Raw genomic sequence first — 18,659 nt, forward strand, 5'->3', positions numbered from 1 at the left:
CAGCTGTAAAAGGGAACATCAGCAAGTTAACAAGGAAGAGAGGACACTTCTTGTTTCTTGTTTAAGGGTAAAACACCCTCTTAAAGTGTCAGAGAGAGGGTGGAAATGGTCATGCAAAACTAAATCACTAAGAACTAAATAATTTTTGATGCAAGAAATCTTACACTTTTAAAAAATAATATACAGTGAAAAAAATCACCAATTTCTTAATAGATTTTTCATTTTTGTTTTACAGTAAAACTACCTTAAAACATGAATGTGCATCAGAAGCAAAACTGATATTAAAGATAGAAGATATTTTTAATGAAATATGAGAGATTTCTGTCCATCCATTGACAGTCTATGTAACTACCACTTTGGCGTTTCAAAAAGTTCATAAAGAGATCATAAAATGAATCCATATGAATGAAGTGGTTTATCCCAAACTTTCTGAACAGACACGATTGCTTTACATGATGAACAGATTGAATTTAGTCTTTTATCCACATATAAACATTGACCAGTGAACATAAACAGAAGCTCAACTGAACTTGCTTGACTGGCAAGAACTAACCTCATTGGTTTTTTACAAGCTCAAATGTGCTGCGTAACATGAGAAAGAACCTCATTGGTTCACGCACGTCAAGCAAGCATGATTGAGCTTCTGTTTACCACAACTGATGTGTGCATTGATTAATCTTTATATATGTAATAAAAGCCTTAATTCAAACTCTTCATCATATAAAGTGATCTTGTCTCTTCAGAAATTTTGGTCTTAACCGCTCAATTCATATGGATTATCTTTATGATTTCTTTATCCTCAACTGGGGTGATGCACGTACCCTCTATTTTTTGGAACAGTACTATGTTGCAATATGCAAGCAGTGACCTAAACGACCTGCCGTACCAATGCTGGAAAGAGTGCATCCTCTCTCTCTCTCTCTCTCTCTCTCTCAGCTGTTGGGAGGCCGAGTGACGGTCAGGAATGACTTTCTCTGTATCCTCTCTGATTTCACTGACAGCGCTCTCTATAATGCACTCTGTTTGAGGATCCTGTTTCAAAAGCATTTCCTGCCCTGCGCAACTGAAACTACCAACAACATATACAAAAAACACTTTACAATAAGGTCTCTTTTGTTAACATTAGTTAATGCATTAGTTAACATGAACTAACTATGAGCAATATATTTTTACAGCATTTACTAACCTTTGTTAATAAAAATACAGTTGTTTATTGTTCATATTAGTTCATGGTGCATTAACTAATGTTAACAAATAACGTTTGATTTTTTTGATGTATTAGTAAAGGTAGAAATTAACATTTACTAAGATTAATAAATGCAGTAGAAGGATTGTGTATTGTTAATTCATGTTAACTGATATAGTTAAATAATGTTAACAAATGAAACCTTATTGCGAAGTGTTAATTTGCATATATGCAAACACTGCCATAATAATTGCACAATATTTATAAAAAAAATTGGTTGGGTCTTCAAAAAACAAGATTGATTTTTTTTTTTTTTTTTTTTTGTCAGGATGATTTGGCATATTTCAATATATAAATTATCTTCATTCTCTAAAAAATTGCATTATATTCATATTAAGTGTCCGAATACTTTTGGGGTCCACTGTATGTTTTATTTCTAACATGGGCACTTTTAATCCACTCAACTTCATTTTATGAAGTTTTGTGAACATAAAAAGAACTGTTCACAATTACAAAAGAAAGGGTTATTTTGGAGAAAAAAAAATTCTAGGTTGACTTAAGGCTTGGTTAAGAACTCATCTTCTCCCACTGTATGACTTTTCAGTTATATGAATCATTTTAAAACAACACAATATGTAAGAAAATCAATGCATTTGCAGCATGTCCTTACATGTGTCTGTCATGTGACCTGAGCCCCTATGCTGCTGTAGCTGTACTGCAGAGGGTTACAGGTAGGGGTGAGTGGGGTTAGCTGGGGTGAATGCAACTCGACTCCGTCAGCCCTGACATGCACGGCTCGCCCCACTTCACCCACCTCCCGTAAACACTTTTTTCTTTTATTCTTCAATCGCATTCTCTTGCCATTCTTTCCCTTCCACCATGCTGTCTTCTTTTTTCCTCTTTTTCTCAGCAGGTCAGTGAGAGTACAGTACATTTCTCGCACATGCTCAGTAGGGCCATGTCACACCTTTTACAGAATGTTCTCACTCCACATGCACACCCTTCTACATGCACAAACCCGCTTAAAACGCATACAAACACACACACATACACATTGAGATCCAATAACCACTTTCAAAATAATAAAGTGACATTACAAAGTATTTTAATCTGCCATTTTCCTTTGAAAAGTGTAAAATGTTATACATTTGATTAAAGGATACCTTTTATACCCCTTTTCACAAGATGTTATAAAAGTCTCTGGTGTCCCCAGAATGTGTCTTTGAAGTTTCAGCTCTAAATACCCCACAGATCATTTATTATAGCTTGTCAAATTTTGTAAGCAAAAACATGCCATTTATGTGTGTGTCCCTTTAAATGCAAATGAGCTGCTGCTCCCAGTCGCTTTCCAGAAGAGAGCGGAGCTTTAACAGCTTTTGCGCTTGCTGACGATTGTCAGTAGCGGTGTTCAGCCTTACATTGTTCAAACCGGAGTCGGACACTGATGGAGAGACTCAAGAAGAAGTTACAATGTTTAGAATGTAACTGGACGTTTCTGATTGTTTAGTAGATGAATTTATGTAGTTGCTGTGGAGTTGATTCAACTCATCGATTAGCATGTGCCGTCAGGGTAATCTTTTGTGCAAAACCTTTATGGACGCCCACTATACATAGCATACCTGTTTGCCAAATAGAGCCGTACACACCAGGCTAATGTTTATGATTGCTTATCAAATGCTGTGAATGGTCTAATATTTTTGCTCAGACAGAAACACTCCTTTTTTAGCAATCGAGCTTGCCAGGGTCAACTTGCAGGCTATCCAAGCTAACAAGACTCTAAATAGTGTTCTGTGCTCGTCTGTTCAGCCAACGACAGAACAGTTAACATGCTTTGCTCAAACATTTGCCATGGCCTTAGAACAAAATGGCAGCGCCGTTGGTGGAAATGTGCAGATTAAGAGGCAGTAATATTATAATAATTATAATAATATTATAATAAGATCCCCTTCATTCCTAGTAAGATTTCAAGTTAGGGTTTAGCAAGGGTCAGTTGAATTATGAAACTAATTTAGTATGAGACACTTTGTCACTCTCATTTCAGTTGCATAAATCAAATTAGCAGAAATGCAGTAGGAAATTAAGTCTGAGAGTTTTGAGAAAGATATATTTGAGTATTCAACCTCTCATAACTCAGTGTCGTTTCACAGAGGCCAGCTTCCCTAATGTCTTAAACAGATGGTAGAAACTTCAGCTCACAGAATACCAGCCAGACACTCTTTGATTGGCCAGCTCACAGCCGAGGACGTGTGTGTTTTATTTATTTTTTACATACTGCGTAGATAGGAAAGGAAACTTACTTCAGAGTATTAGAATGTTCTGATATCCGCTTTAGCCTCTAATTCTGGTATATTGCTGACCAGTTCTAGAAAGTGAATTCAATCTGAATTATTTCCAAGTAGACATAAAAGGCTAATGGTCTTAGCCTATTCTTAATGCTCTAATGTTGTTTTTGGAGTTTATATGTAACAAATCTGCTGTTGTGTTGTTGTGTAGATGTGATTATTATACAGGTGTTTAGTAAAATGAAGTTCCTAGTTTATTTGTGTTTGGAAAACCTCATTTATAGTATTTGCAGCCTGTGGAGATGGACCAGAATGAATTGTTCATGCCTTTCGACGTATGATAGTGAAGGAAGACAAACCCAGATAGGGCTTAACATTTAGGGGGTGTTTGTGTGTGTGATACTGTGGGGAAACTGCTTGGGGGACATCTGACTCTCTGCTATTTTCCCCTCGAATTAACTGACCTGACCTCTCGTACACAATGTTTGTCTAACATGTCTACCACATACTATGGACTTGATTTAGTTCAAGGCTGTCCAATCCTGCTCCTGAAGGGACAACGTCCAGCAGAGTTTAGCTCCAACACACTTGTCTGGAAGTTTCTACTTAGTGAGTCTAAAGATCTTGATTAGCTGGTTCAGGTGCGTTTAATTAATGTTGGAGCTCAATTCTGCTGGACCGTGGCTTTTTAATAATAGTTTAAAAAGTAAGAACTTTTTTTTCATCAGTTATAATGTTATTAATTTAATAGAAAAACTACTCTGTAGGGCTATGTGATTAATCATAATAATTTTTGTGTTTTTGGCTCCCAACGATTATGAAAACAATATAATCAATGTAAAATGATTATTGCGCTGCTGCCGCATTCCGTCCAGCGCACCATCTTTTTCTTCACAACGGTGCACTTTTGTTCCTTCCTAAGCCAAACTTAACATCCAAATCAGCCGAATAAGTGAGTGTTGTAAATTCTTGTCTACTGTTGCTAAACGTGCTTGATATTAAACAGCGCTATTAAAAGCGCATTAAGCCGTGACAGAGATACTGTTCCCTTGGCGGCTTTCTGTGCATGCATAAGCAAAGTAGCCTATACTGTGGGCTTTGGATACGCGTCTAAATGGTCAAATAGTCTACAAACAAAAATGTTGAAATGCCGTTTTGGCGAGTATTCATGTAAACATAGTCAGTTATGTCTTAAATGGATGTAAACATTTGAGAAAAAAAGGATGTGTAACAGTATATTGGATCCGTGCATCTCTTAAAGTGACAGCAGCCTAATAAATCTGCTGCAGTCATTAATGTTAATCAAACAACAAAAGAAAAAGATGAAATCAGTCACTGCTCTTGAGTGAATAACTTTTATAGTTTTAAAAAGGATTAGTCTATATTTAATTTATACAGCAGTGTCTGTATAAATGATCTGAATATCCCTGTTAGTACATGTTCCTGAGAACCTAAAGCAGTTTATTTCATTTGTATTTTTGTACTGTTGTATTTATTTGTCAGTTTTGTTTGTAATTAGTTTCTTTGTTTTTACTGTATTGCTGACTGTGTCTTCTATAATTGTTTTGAGGACTTTTTTCTTACATTAGTTAACCTATTTTTAGTTTTTGCTTAAGTATTAATATAATTGTGAAATTTTATTGATATTTAAAATTACTCATATCATGATGAAATAAGTCTTTGATCATATCACCCACCAATAATCGTGTTAAAGGATTAGTTCACTTTCAAATAAACATTTCCTGATAATTTACTCACCCCCATGTCATCCAAGATGTCGATGTTCTTCTTTCGAAAATAAATTTAGATTTTTGATGAAAACATTCCAGGACTATTCTCCTTATCAACTGGCCCCAAACGATGAATGTCAAGAAGAAGAAGAGAGATAGATCAAGATGAGCGTCTATGGTTAAATGTATATAATTTTAATTTTTTTTTAGAAAATCGTTTCACTAGATAAGACCCTTATTCCTCGTCTGGTATCATTTAAAGCCCTTTGAAGCTGCACTGAAACTGTAATTTCGTTTGGGGACAATTGAAGTCCACTATAAGGAGAATAATCCTGGAATGTTTTCATCAAAAACCTTAATTTCTTTTCGACTGAAGAAAGAAAGACATGGACATCTTGGATGACATGGGAGTGAGTAAATTGTCAGGAAGACTGTTGGATGTTTTATATAAAAATTATTATTAAAAAAAACTTTAGTGTAAAATCAAAGCAGGCTAGGTTGTTTTTGCTTAAACACACAAAAAATAAATTTTTCTGTAAAAAAAAAAAAAAAGTAAAATAAACCAGATATTTTATATATAAAATATATAAATAATAAAATAATTTTTAGAATGTAATTTTACATTATGAAATTAATTGAAGTTGTTTGAAATGTTGTTATAGTAGAAGTAAATTCCATTTCCAGAAAAATTTTAGCCCTGTGTTGTCAGATTGAATCCATCCACTGATCTGCACAGTACACAACTGCATAGCACTCTGCTAAAGTGCTGGTTGCTGAGATAATTGAACATTTAACCACAAAAAATGGCAAAAAGGCTTTATTTTGGTCACAGCGGACAGACATGATGACAGCGTCAGATGAGAGCAGGTTAATGAGCGTCTGTACTGGACATACACTCGCCAACGCAGCCCAGATAAAGACACTCATCATCTCAGTGTATGGGGGGGGGGGGTTACACGGGGTTACTGTACATCCATAAACTCATCAGATGAATTTCTCTCGCATTGATGTAGCTAGTTAATCAATACTCTGCTAATCAATTGAGTGACAGATTGTCAGGGCCGATTCCACAAAGGGCTGAAAGTGGCTGCGAGGTTGCATTCAGATGCATTAGAGCAGAGGGTTTCCCATGCACTCAATACTGTCAGCTGGAATGGGAACAGGGTGTTCCTTTTATCTAACCCTAACAGAGAGAATGAACCAGAACAGGAGATGCCAGTTGCATTCTATTTACTGTCTAGACTCTATAGTGTTAATGCAACTCATTTTCAGATGCAAACATTGAATCGGTTTACACCCTTGATTACTCGCAGCATGATTTGAATTATGTGGGTTGGTATAAAATATGGGTAATTTGAGTAATATGTTTTTATTAATATAATATATTAATATAATAAATTGCAATGAATTATTAATTTATTTTATTTATACCCTTACTAATTGCTTATTTTGATCTGTATACTGTATTTTTCTGCAGTTTAGACTTTTCACATTTGTCTACTTTGCTGTAAAGAGGCATAAAGCTTGAATAATATCTGCTCAGTGGGTCAGAAGAACATATTTGAGGAAGCTGGGGGAAAATAAGATGTTAAATGGTTATTTCACCCACAAAATGAATATTATGTCATCGTTTACTCACACTCATTTTGTTCATCCTCATGTTAGTCATCATTCTGCCTAATGACTCCTAAAAGAATTTAAATAATAATAAACAAATTATAATATAAAAAGTCATATGGATTTGGAAAAACATGATTAAATGATGAAAGAATATAATTAATAATAATTATATCAAATAATTGAATGTTTTTTATTATATTATTATACTATTATTATTTTCGTTTCACAGGTTCATGTGTAATGTAAAAACATTAAAATCAGACCCAATAAAACATTAAGGTTTTTTTATATATTCTTTTATGTCGTTGTTTTCTTCTCCTCACGTTCTTCCTCTGCTGGTCTTCTCTTTCTCTCAGGGTCGTTGTTCCAGAGAGAACTGTAAGTACCTTCACCCTCCTCCTCACCTGAAGACGCAGCTGGAGATAAACGGCCGTAACAATCTGATCCAGCAGAAGAACATGGCAATGCTCGCCCAGCAGATGCAGCTAGCCAATGCCATCATGCCTGGAAGTCAGCTTCAGCCAATGGTGAGGCTCGATTCTTATAACCTGCCCCCTTTAAAAAGCCAGAGAGATCACCCACAGGCCATTTCTATACAAAAGGATTTTTTTTTGTAAATAATAAGCATGATTTGTATTAAGATATATATACAGTGGCCCCAAAAAGTAGAGACCTTTGGCTTTTGGACACTTGTAATGTGTTCACACCAAGAACAATAACTATAACGATAACGATATTAGTGCCCACACCAGTGCACAATATCATTCTGTTTATTCTAACTGCACACTATGGTTTGTCGTCTGCCATTTTAAATGCTCGTGCTCTTTAATGTAAGATGAATTCTGATTGGCTGTCAATGTTTTTATCATTCATCAGCTGGAACTATATGTAATTCCAACTATGTAGTTGTGGATTTTTAGAAGTATATGTTTATCATCATCATTATAGTTATCATCCTTGGTGTGAACAGCCTTAAGAATGGTGCATTACATATAAAATATAGTATTATTACTTTATATAATTCATTATATTATGTTGTATTAATTTATTACATTTTTAAAATGCCACAAGGTGGGTTGGTATAAAATACGGGTATATGTTTTTTGTGTTGATATAATAAATTGCAATGAATTATATTGTATTAAGTTAATTTATCATGTGAAATGTGTGTTTTTTAAATATTCTTAATATAATTTATTATATTATATTAACATGAGTTTGCCTGAAAAACAGGCTTTATTAAAGACTGTTTTTGTTCTCTACTCCTTTCGTCGTGCGTGTTACTACAACAACCATTCCTGACAATATTGTAGTATAATATTTGGGTAATATGTTTTTTTAATATTATTAATAATATAATGCATTATAATTTATTAATGTAATAAATTATAATCATTTTGTTATATTATATAAAATGTTTTATATTAATGTGTACATGTCATAACAGTGTCATGATGATAATTTGAATATGGTAATAAATGTAATAATACCACTAAAGCCTGTACTGTAACAGTACTTTTTTGTAAGCATAGATAATAGTCAAATAACCATTATTTTTTGACTCTTGTAATATTTACATAAGTCACAGAAATGGAAAGTTAATTTGTTATTTATTGTCTGTTTCAGCCTATGTTTTCGGTCACGCCAAGCCTTGCAACCAACGCCAGTGCGGCTGCCGCAGCAGCTGCCGCGGCTGCGTTTAATCCATACCTGGGCCCAGTGTCACCTGGGCTGATGTCCGCAGAGATCCTGCCCAGTGCACCTGTGCTGATGGCAGGCAACCCTGCAGTGGCATCCATGCCGTCCGCTGCCAACGCTGCAGCTGCTGCTTCAGCAGTGGCTGCCCAGAAACTCCTTAGAACAGACCGCCTGGAGGTATGAGGTCATCAGAGAGCGACTACATCATAACACACTGCCATACTAAGACAGCAAATCAATATCTTTTTCTTTCATATGTAAACACCAGTGGCCGGTTGCATAAACTGCTAAGACTCGTCTTACAAGTTAGTCATCTTTTCTTTTTTTTTTCAAGTGCGTTACATAAAAACGTAGATTGGTCTAATTTGGTTCCGAAAAGTAAGACTGATTACCCTAAACAAACCTTAACATAATGGCTGTGTTTATGCAACTGGCCCCAGGGGTGTCCAATCCTTCCAGCAGAGTTTATTTCTAGCCCTATTAACCCCACCAGACCAGCTAATAAAGCTCTTCAGGATCATTACAAAGTTCCAGGCAGGTGTGTTGGAGCTAAACTCTGCAGGAAAGTGGTCCTCCAGGACCAGGATTGGACACCCCTGGTATACATGTTAAAACTCCACATGCATGCAGGTAGGTTACAGCCACAGTGGGTAGTTTGTAAGAAATAAAGGGACTGCTGCCCCCTTCTGACCACTAAATGGAAAAACATTTCCCCATCTGAGACAGCACTATAATATTGGCTATGTTCTAAATTAAATAATGACATACTGCACACTACGTACTGGTATCTACTTTATACTGCCTGTGTTTTGTTAATTATATATATATATATATATATATATATATATATATATATATATATATATATATATATATATATATATATATATATTTTTATATATACTCTGTGTGTGTGGAACAGTATGTAGTATGCACCAGTAAATGTTCTAAGCTGTAGTATGCTACACTGCCACATTCATTGGGAATAAATTAGTTTTTTTTAATTTATTTTTTTAATGCATTTAATCAAATAAAAAGTCAAGAAGAGGGTTGCAGTACAAATTAAGGCTGATATTACTTCCATCATAACTCTGGAAAAAGAAGGTTGTATGTTTTTAATATCATTAATAATATTACATTAATATAATTCAAATTAATTATATTGTATATTATCTTGTATTCATAAAAGCGTCTGTCTATAATACAACAAGTTAGGTTCAGGTTAGTATAACATGGTTTAAATGTTTTTAATATTATTCATATATTATATTATATTATGTCATATTGTATTATACTATAAACAGTGTTTGGGAAAGTTACTTTTAAAAGTAATGCATTACAATATAGCGTTACTCCCTAAAAAATTAACTTATTGCGTTATCTTGTTACTTTTTATGGAAAGTAATGTATGTTACTTTTGCGTTACTTTTTCTCATCTGGGCTGTTTGTTTGTTTGTTTTCATAAACAATGGCTGAAGGGAATGAATTTCATGCCTGTACAGTAGAGGGCGCAGTTCAAACAAACAAGCTTTTCAGCTGTGCTGCCATTCTGGATTGCAGAAGAATATGACGCAGGAGAAGAAATAAATGAACAAATGTATGCTCACATTTAGTCTAGAACTATTCTAGAATAACCATCATGTTTAGACAGCGCACACAACACTTCTGCACCCCCGATTTCTCTCAACATGTGGACAGGAGAGCTGTCAATCAATAAATGGGAAAATAAAGTAACTTCCATTACTTATTTGAAAAAGTAACTCAGATATTTTGTTGTAATGCGTACTTGAAAAAAGTCATCTGATTAGGTAACTTGTGTTATACCCCCAATACTGATTATAAAATGACATAAGGTGGATTAGTTGAGTGCATTGTCTTATTGGCAAATGATCAGAGAAGGAAGAGATCTGTAATATTTCATTGTGAGATACAATATTCTGCACAATGCCATCCAAGTATTCCATGCACACAGAAATGCACACACTTACATACTGCATACTATTTTGTTTCAGTAGTAGCATGCCATTTTGAATATAATTACATTGAATTTAAGATTACAGAGTTTCTTAAATAATGAAACTTCATTAGTTCACATTTTAGCAAAGCTTTTTTTTTTTTTTTTACACAAACACTAAACTTTGTGATCTCTCAATATGCAAAAGGTGAATGTGACGCATCATGTTTGTGCGTATCCTCAGGTGTGTCGCGAATACCAGCGTGGCAACTGCTCTCGCGGGGAGACGGACTGCAGGTTTGCCCACCCTGCCGACAGCACAATGATCGACCCCAGTGACAACACAGTGACGGTGTGTATGGATTACATAAAGGGCCGCTGCTCCAGAGACAAGTGCAAATACTTCCACCCTCCTGCACATCTGCAGGCCAAGATCAAAGCAGCCCAGCACCAGGTCAATCAGGCCACGGCCGCCGCTGCCATGGTGAGCACGTCCTCTAATGCACACCACACACATGCACACACATAGTTATACAGTACTGTTCCCATTCATCATACTGTATATAGAATGAACACTTTCTTAGATGGTATGTATTTGATCTCAGGTTAACATTGACATTTCTGTGGCATTTGTAAAGGAGTCTTTCAAATAAGCATTTTAGGAATGTTTCTGTTTGATATAAAACATTATATACCTCAAGTCATGGCCATTCCCATTTAAACTGCATAAATACGTAATTTCATCATCCTGTCGAGCAGAGAGCAGTGTCATACTTATTTTTATGTAACATTTGATCATTTCTGCACATTAAATGTATGTTTGCAATCCAGCGCAATCAATGTTATTCACTGTTGACGTATTACTCAACTGTTTATTGTCAATGAAACCCTGTAAATGTTACGATAATTGATGTACTTGTTAATCTTAATCTCAGTACAGAGTTTCCTAAAACAGAATGGACTGTATTTCTGCATGCCTTAGTCCTGATATCCCCCTGTATACTGCATTCCAATGATTTGTTTTTATTTGTTTTTTTCTCACCTACCCAAAATGCACTGCTGCCCCCATGATGCACCTCTGCTTGCTGTTTATGTTAATGCGCTTGAACCCCATTGGCCCATTGCCATCATGTGCTCGCTGCCTGCTAATTAAGACTCAGTCGGCTGTCAAATCACTGAAGCGACCCCTCGAAGCCACCTTTGACCTGGTACTATGACCTTTCACCTTTTTGCTTGGCATGTTGCTTTATTGTAGTGTCTTAACAAAAAAAAAAAGGAAAAATAATTTGCAAGCATAGTCCTTTTGTTATGTGTTTATTTAATGCCTCTGTTGTGTTCTATGTTACCATGTCGTGTGATCAACTGACTGTGGCGAGCATATGCTCGGCTTTAACCAGAAACAAGATATGCGAGTCTGCCGCAATCAGATCATCACACGTGTGTTATCCCAGGGCGTGAGGACAGGGCCAGATGTTCCAAACTTTAGTGACATGGCTTCTATATGTCTATACAGCATTTAAGTTCAGTGTCTTGATAGGGTGCATGTTTAGTATCTCTGTATAGTGCATGTGTCTATGGGAGGGGTAGCAGCAGAAGAATACTAAAGCTCCACCACCAAAGCAACAGAAAAGATCTAGTCTCTTTCTCACACTTATCATGGAGTGAGCAGTGCAGTTTTTTTTTTTTTCCTTTTTTTTTTCTTTTTTTTTAATGAGTTGTTCTCGTCACTCTTGTCTGCAAAACATTTGAGTAGTGCTACGCTTGCTTCATTTGCATTGAGTTAGCAGTATGGATGTTGTAGTGTTAATGAATTAATATTCTCCTGATGTAAAACTAATAATGTAAATCACAGGTGCTAATTTTAGTAATAGCGAGAGAAAATGGCTCTTTGGCTTTTGCTTGTGCCGTAGAAATGTATTAGCTGCCGCTTGCTTGCTTGTTTGTCAGAATCAAGCCCTGTGATGTTTTGCCCTCTGATGATAATTCTGTCTTTTTCTTGTTCCTTTCCTGTTTTTACTCTCTTCTACACGTCTCAACCCGTTCCCCATTTCCTCCACCCCACTTCCCTGTGGTCTTATCGGAGCAGGGAATTCCTCACAGTGTCATGCCACCTTTACCAAAGCGGCCTGCGCTTGAGAAAGCCAACGGTGCCACGAGCATGTTCAGTACTGGCATGCTCCAGTACCAGCAGGCTTTGGCCAACATGCAGTTTCAGCAGCAAGCTGCCTTTATTCCGTCAGGTAGGACTTCCTGTCACCCCGACCGCCCCTTGATCTCACCTTTGACCTTACTAAACCACGAGGGATGCACGAAGACATGGGATTAAAATGTTTTTACAGAGACAGGGTTCCCACTGCCATAAAACTGTGTATATCAGGAACATTTCTTGCACCCTGATGTAAATACTATAAGTATTTGCTTTTTATTTATAAAATATATACACAATATTTAATCATTAATAATATAAATGTATAATTTTACCTCATGTATGTCATTTATTTTCATGACAATATTTGGATGTAATATCATATAATAATTATTGTAATCATATAAATATAATATAGTATATAGCAGTATATAGTCTAATTATAGTATAATTTCATTAAATATAGCATAACATAGTATAGTATGGTATAATTTACTTAGTGCTGTCAAATCGATTAATCATGATTAATCGCATCTAACATAAAAGTTTGTGTTTACATAATATGTGTGTGTGTGTGTGTGTGTGTGTGTGTGTGTGTGTGTGTGTGTGTGTGTGTGTGTGTGTGTGTCTGTGTGTATGTATACATACACACACACACAGACATATATATATATATATATGTATTATGTAAACAAACTTTTATGTTAGATGTGATTAATCGATTTGACAGCACTACATAATATAAATAGTATAAATATATCTTTACTATATAAATGATACATATATATATATATATATATATATATATATATATATTAATATAACATATTATATTAATATACAATTATATATATAATTGTAATATTTATAATAATAATTCTAGTAATATTACAATATAATAATATCAATATTTTAATATATATGGTATACTTAAGTTTATAAATATAGTATAACATTATAGTATGGAATAATCTATTTTAATAATGCAAATATCATAAAGTATGAATATTACTTTACAATTACAATTATTACTTTACAATATTATTTTTACATTATTGTATATATTGATATTGTATACATTATTTTTTATTGTTTTATATATTAAAATATATATATATATAATTTATACATACATATGTACATATACACACACACAGACACAATTTTTAACAACATACAGCAGTTTTAGTCTGATTCCTTCAAACTGCTGGGATGCAGTGCTGTTTACACATGGTGCAAGTAGACTCTCATTTCAAATTAATTCTAAAAATCCTTACCCAGTAATCTCAAACTCCTGGAAAAGTTATGGAAAACCATTTGGTCAGAAGGCGTGGGAACCTTGCATTATGTGCACAGTAAACTAAGCAATAAGAAATGGGGCTGTCTGTCAGTTTCTCTGTATCACCTCATCATTGTATCACATTACTACTCTGGTACATACTTATAGTTGGGCTCATGGCTTTCACTGCGAAATACAGTCAATAATCTTGGGATGCCCCTCAATCACACTAATGTCTGCTATGATGACTGTCACATATACACATGTTTCTGTGAGCTTACAAATACACATTTTCCCTTCCTGAGTTCATGGTTTTGTCAACTAATCGGTCTCTTATGGACATCATGCTGTATCACTGTAATGATTATTGTCTTCCTTTAATTATGATTTCTTCACTCTAACCAACCTTGTGATGGGCTGTTGTGATTCTTCTCCCTTTCCAATCCACTTCCTGTTGCAATGCATGATGGGCAGGCTCAATATTGTGCATGACCCCTGCAGCAAGCGTGGGTAGGTTTCTAGACTTCGTCCTCTTAGTTGTTGTAACGCCCTCAAAATCCACATGGCCGACAAACTGGCATTGATAACTGGACATCTTTGTTAGCGCTTCACATATGAAGCATTTATATATCTGTGATTTAAAGTTAAAGTCAACATGAAACAGCATTTGCAACACATTTTATTTCCATAATATTACATATTTCCAAGTGAAACAGAATATTCAAGAAGATATATAGGGGCAGAACTTGATTTTATCCATTAGTAATTGCATTCAATTACAAAAAGTGGCTTTTAAACACTCAAATAGTGAATTGGAGGGGGTGGCTGAAAAATGCATTAATGTGCACCAATGCATCATGCATATTAAGAAAGTAAATAGAAACATGTTGACTTCATGTTGACTTTAAAAACACACACACAAAAATATTTTACTGTGAGCAAATCTAGCATTTTGTGGGTTTTGGTGGCTTTTTGAAGAGATAATTCACCTAAAACTGAAATTTCTGTCATTATTTTTTCACCCACATAGAAGTCAAAAGATTATGAATAATCTTTCAATGCATGTTCAAATATGCAGAACGAAGAATGAAATTTGAGTGATTTAAAAATGCTTTAAAATGCCCCTATTATGCTTTTTCGAATATGACCTTTCATGCAGTATGTAATATAGCTGCTTATGATTGCAAAAGTCTGCAAAGTTTTAAAGATCAAAGTGCACGACACATAAAGTTATTGTCTCCTACAATAAAGAATTGATTCTGAACTGCGAAAGAGTCGTCAGCAATTCCAGTGTAGGTTTGTAATAAATTTGCATAATGCCAGCCTACGGTCTTCATTGGCTGCCCCTGAACAACGTCTACTTAGTAGTTGAACCCACCTTCAGACACTGTAGTTGTAGCTGAGAAGCAACATGTTGTAGCAATATGTTGTTGTAGCAAAGTTAAAGGCACAATACAAAAGATTTTTTTGGATTAAAATATCCAAAAACCACTAGAAGAATGTTATATATTTTGTGTACTTACATTATTCCAAATGTTTCCAAGAATGTTTTAAATCTAGAGAAATAAGCAATTTTAACCAGGACACGGACCATATCAATGACATCATACCCGCGTTACCCTCGAATTCCGGTTTTGTTTTGTACAAACCATGGAAACACCAAAGATGCTTTAATATGTGTTTTTATTATACAGGTGAGCAACTGTTTGGATACATTAATCAACAGAAAACTAATCATGGTTATATAGCTCAACACAGTAAGTCTTATTGTTTAAATCTTGTTTTCTTGATTTACTGTGAGTACTATGTTTTACCATGGCTAATATCAGTCTAGCTTACTGCAGTGTGCAACAAGTTTGTCGTAGTAGCCACCGAGCGAACGCACAGAGTAGCATTATAACAACTTTCAACACACAAATGTATCTAATATGATGAAACAGCACTCCGTTACCCCACATACACATGACCGGAAAAAGCGTAAGCGGTCGTCTGCGGCATAATAAAAGCTCCACTGCTCTTGTCGTGCTTGTCTCTCATTAGCAAACGCTCCAGCGGCCTCGTTCAGCTCCAATGGCTTTCAGCCACACCCTGCTTCATCATACTACAGTAATTTTAATAAATCTTTAACACATTAGCTCGTCGGATACTTCCCACCAGCTGTAGACATGAAGACAACACCTCCCATGATTCCGTGAAATCAAGGCGTCATCAAGCCACTCCTTTGTTTTGAATGAGCGACCTTTAATGGCGAAAATTACATATTGTGTCTTTAAAGGCTCGGGGAATAAGGAGGCGGGAACTGGCAAATGATCAACATAAATTTATTCCAAAAATAAACAACAAAACAAAAGTAAAGCAACAGCCCCTTATGGATGACTGCTGCATAAAAACACAGCATAAATAGTCCAGGCTTGCTCCTCTCCCATCCTTTACTCTTGTCACGCTTCCTTTTATCCTTCCCTGTAAACCTGAATAAGTTGGCAAAACTCAAAGAAATTGAGGCAATCAGTTGCCTTAAACATTTTTAAGTTAGGAAATTCAAAGTTTAAGTAAGCAGAACTGGCAGATTTTTATTTTGTACTACTCATACATTTTATTTGATCTTAACTTGAAATGTTTGAGTATGCTCATTCATTTAACTTAAAATGATCATGTAACCCTAATGTAAACATTTTTAACAGTGTAAAATTAGCTAGCTATAACAAGCTAATTCAAAAAATGCTAACTTGCTAATTTGGTAACATGTTAACAATAGCATGGTATAGCACATGCTGAATGAGTACAGCAATATAAAGTATTTAACATTGCTCTCAAACCAAGCCGCATGCAAGTTCATAAAGCTCAAAACAATAAAACAGTTTACTTAAAATATATCAGTTCTGTGAACTTGAAAGAAAAAGAAAGTTCTAAATACTCATGAGGTTAATTTGACTGAACTAATTTAAGTTAAGTTTGTCCTACTCAAACCAATTAATTATTTTGAGTGTTAGGGTTTACAGTATTCCGGAGATCCTCCGTGAGCAGGGTTGCCAGGTTTTCACAACAAAACCCGCCAAATTGCTACTCAAAACTAGCCCAAAACTAGCCCAATGGCGTTTCAGGGTGGTGCCCTGATAAAAATAAAGTTTCAGGAGTTAAAACCTGCATTTTTCCCCTGGTAAAATTTGCAATTCAGGGGCTAAATATCATGTTATTTGGGTTTGTTTCAACCCACGGCAACAGTGTAAAAGTAGCCCAGTTCCCATGGACTTGGCACGGACTTTGTGAGACCCGAGGCCAGTGGGGCGCAGGTGATGCTCATAAGCACTCGCGTCCGTTCCCATGGCTCTTGGCCTCACCCTGCTTGCCACAGTCATGTTGTTGACATGTCGAGAAGTTGCTCGTTTAGAGATACCGAATCCTTAATCGAGCTGTTTCAGACACTGTAGCTGCGTCTCATTTCGGAGGATGCGTCCTCCAGAGGTCCCATTTGTCGGCCGCATACGTCATCGAGGCGGTCTCATTTAAGAAAATGAACCATTAGATTGCAAAGTAAGAAAGAAATTACACCTCATGAGGAATAACAGTAAATTTTATTACGGTTAATTTTCTTAAATGAGAAATGTATGCAGCCTTCAAATGCGACTTCCGGAGGACGCAGCCTCCGAAATGAGACACAGCTTATGAATAAAGAGGTCATGTGCAGTGTATATTATGAGAAAGTGTTATATCTGACCTTGGATTCATGAAACCTATTGTAGGAGACCTCCAAAACAAAAGAAGAAACCTTTAAAATAGCATAATAGGGGCACTTTAAAGAAAAACAACCCAAAATTCCACAGGATGGCAAATTTTCTCTTTATATATACCAGGTAAAAAAAAAACATATGGGTTCAGAATGAACTGGGAGGGAGGCATAAATATGCCAGATGTTTTATTTTTGGGTGAACCATCCTTTTAACACTTTGTAGTTGATACTATTTTTCACTGCATTTGTTTGTAATCAGTGTTGAGCATGATGTTCAAGTAACAGAAAATATGACAAGGGTTAAATGTTAACGTACTACAGTAGATGGAAGCTGAAACCTAAATGCAAAGTTTATGAGATGCCATGCCTTTGTTTCCTTCTTCTTGTAGCTCTTGATGTGTTGGCTCATATGACACTTTACCTGCCCTTATGTCTTCTTTAGAACAATCTCTCTTGCCACCACTTTTGGTTTGCCGTTTGCTGAAATCACCTTCAATGCTCACTTTTCTTTCCATTCCCCTCTGTGTCCACTCACTCATCATGTTTGTGCACCTGTTGGCCACACTCCCTGTATGTGTGCTTATACCATTTTCCCTCTGAAAAGTTCCCATGATGCACGGCGCTTCCCCGGCCGCTGTGTCCGCAGCAACCACATCTGCCACAAGTGTTCCCTTCGCATCTGCATCAGCCAATCAGGTTTGCTCTTTTATGGCTTTTTCTCTCTATCTCTCACACACACATATACACAGTCTCTCGATCTTTCACTTTCTGTCTGAGGGATGTTTCTAAATGTCGGGGGTTCTTTCAAAGTAATCTCTCCCCCTTGTTGGCCTACACAGGTTTTTTAAAAGGCGTAAACTTTTTATGGTGCTTCAAACAACAGATTCACAATGAAAAATGTTTATTTTGACCTGTAATTTTTTCACTGCAGACACTGACTGAGGGATTGTACTAAAAAACACTTGTGCACAAGTATATTGAGTTGTTTGAAGTACCTTCTGTAGAGGATTTACACACAAACTACAATAAAAATTAGT

General features: G+C 35.7%; 1 protein-coding gene across 16 annotated transcripts in view; it reads left to right on the forward strand.

The window, feature by feature from the left end:
* The window catches only part of mbnl1 (muscleblind-like splicing regulator 1), a 72,283-nt gene that overhangs the window by 47,157 nt on the left and 6,467 nt on the right, over positions 1 to 18,659 (forward strand). For 8 of the 16 annotated variants that reach the window (XM_067362011.1, XM_067362008.1, XM_067362012.1 and 5 more), the window contains exons 3-10: positions 7,175 to 7,345; positions 8,445 to 8,693; positions 10,715 to 10,954; positions 11,625 to 11,678; positions 12,557 to 12,710; positions 14,370 to 14,405; positions 15,590 to 15,652; positions 18,227 to 18,318. In XM_067362011.1, the coding sequence (XP_067218112.1) occupies positions 7,175 to 7,345; positions 8,445 to 8,693; positions 10,715 to 10,954; positions 11,625 to 11,678; positions 12,557 to 12,710; positions 14,370 to 14,405; positions 15,590 to 15,652; positions 18,227 to 18,318 (1,059 nt within the window). The remainder of the gene's footprint in view (positions 1 to 7,174; positions 7,346 to 8,444; positions 8,694 to 10,714; positions 10,955 to 11,624; positions 11,679 to 12,556; positions 12,711 to 14,369; positions 14,406 to 15,589; positions 15,653 to 18,226; positions 18,319 to 18,659) is intronic. The other 8 variants (XM_067362017.1, XM_067362018.1, XM_067362019.1 and 5 more) reach the window with 6 other exon arrangements.

This window comes from Chanodichthys erythropterus, chromosome 16, assembly GCF_024489055.1.
Source record: "Chanodichthys erythropterus isolate Z2021 chromosome 16, ASM2448905v1, whole genome shotgun sequence".
Lineage (NCBI taxonomy): Eukaryota > Metazoa > Chordata > Actinopteri > Cypriniformes > Xenocyprididae > Chanodichthys > Chanodichthys erythropterus.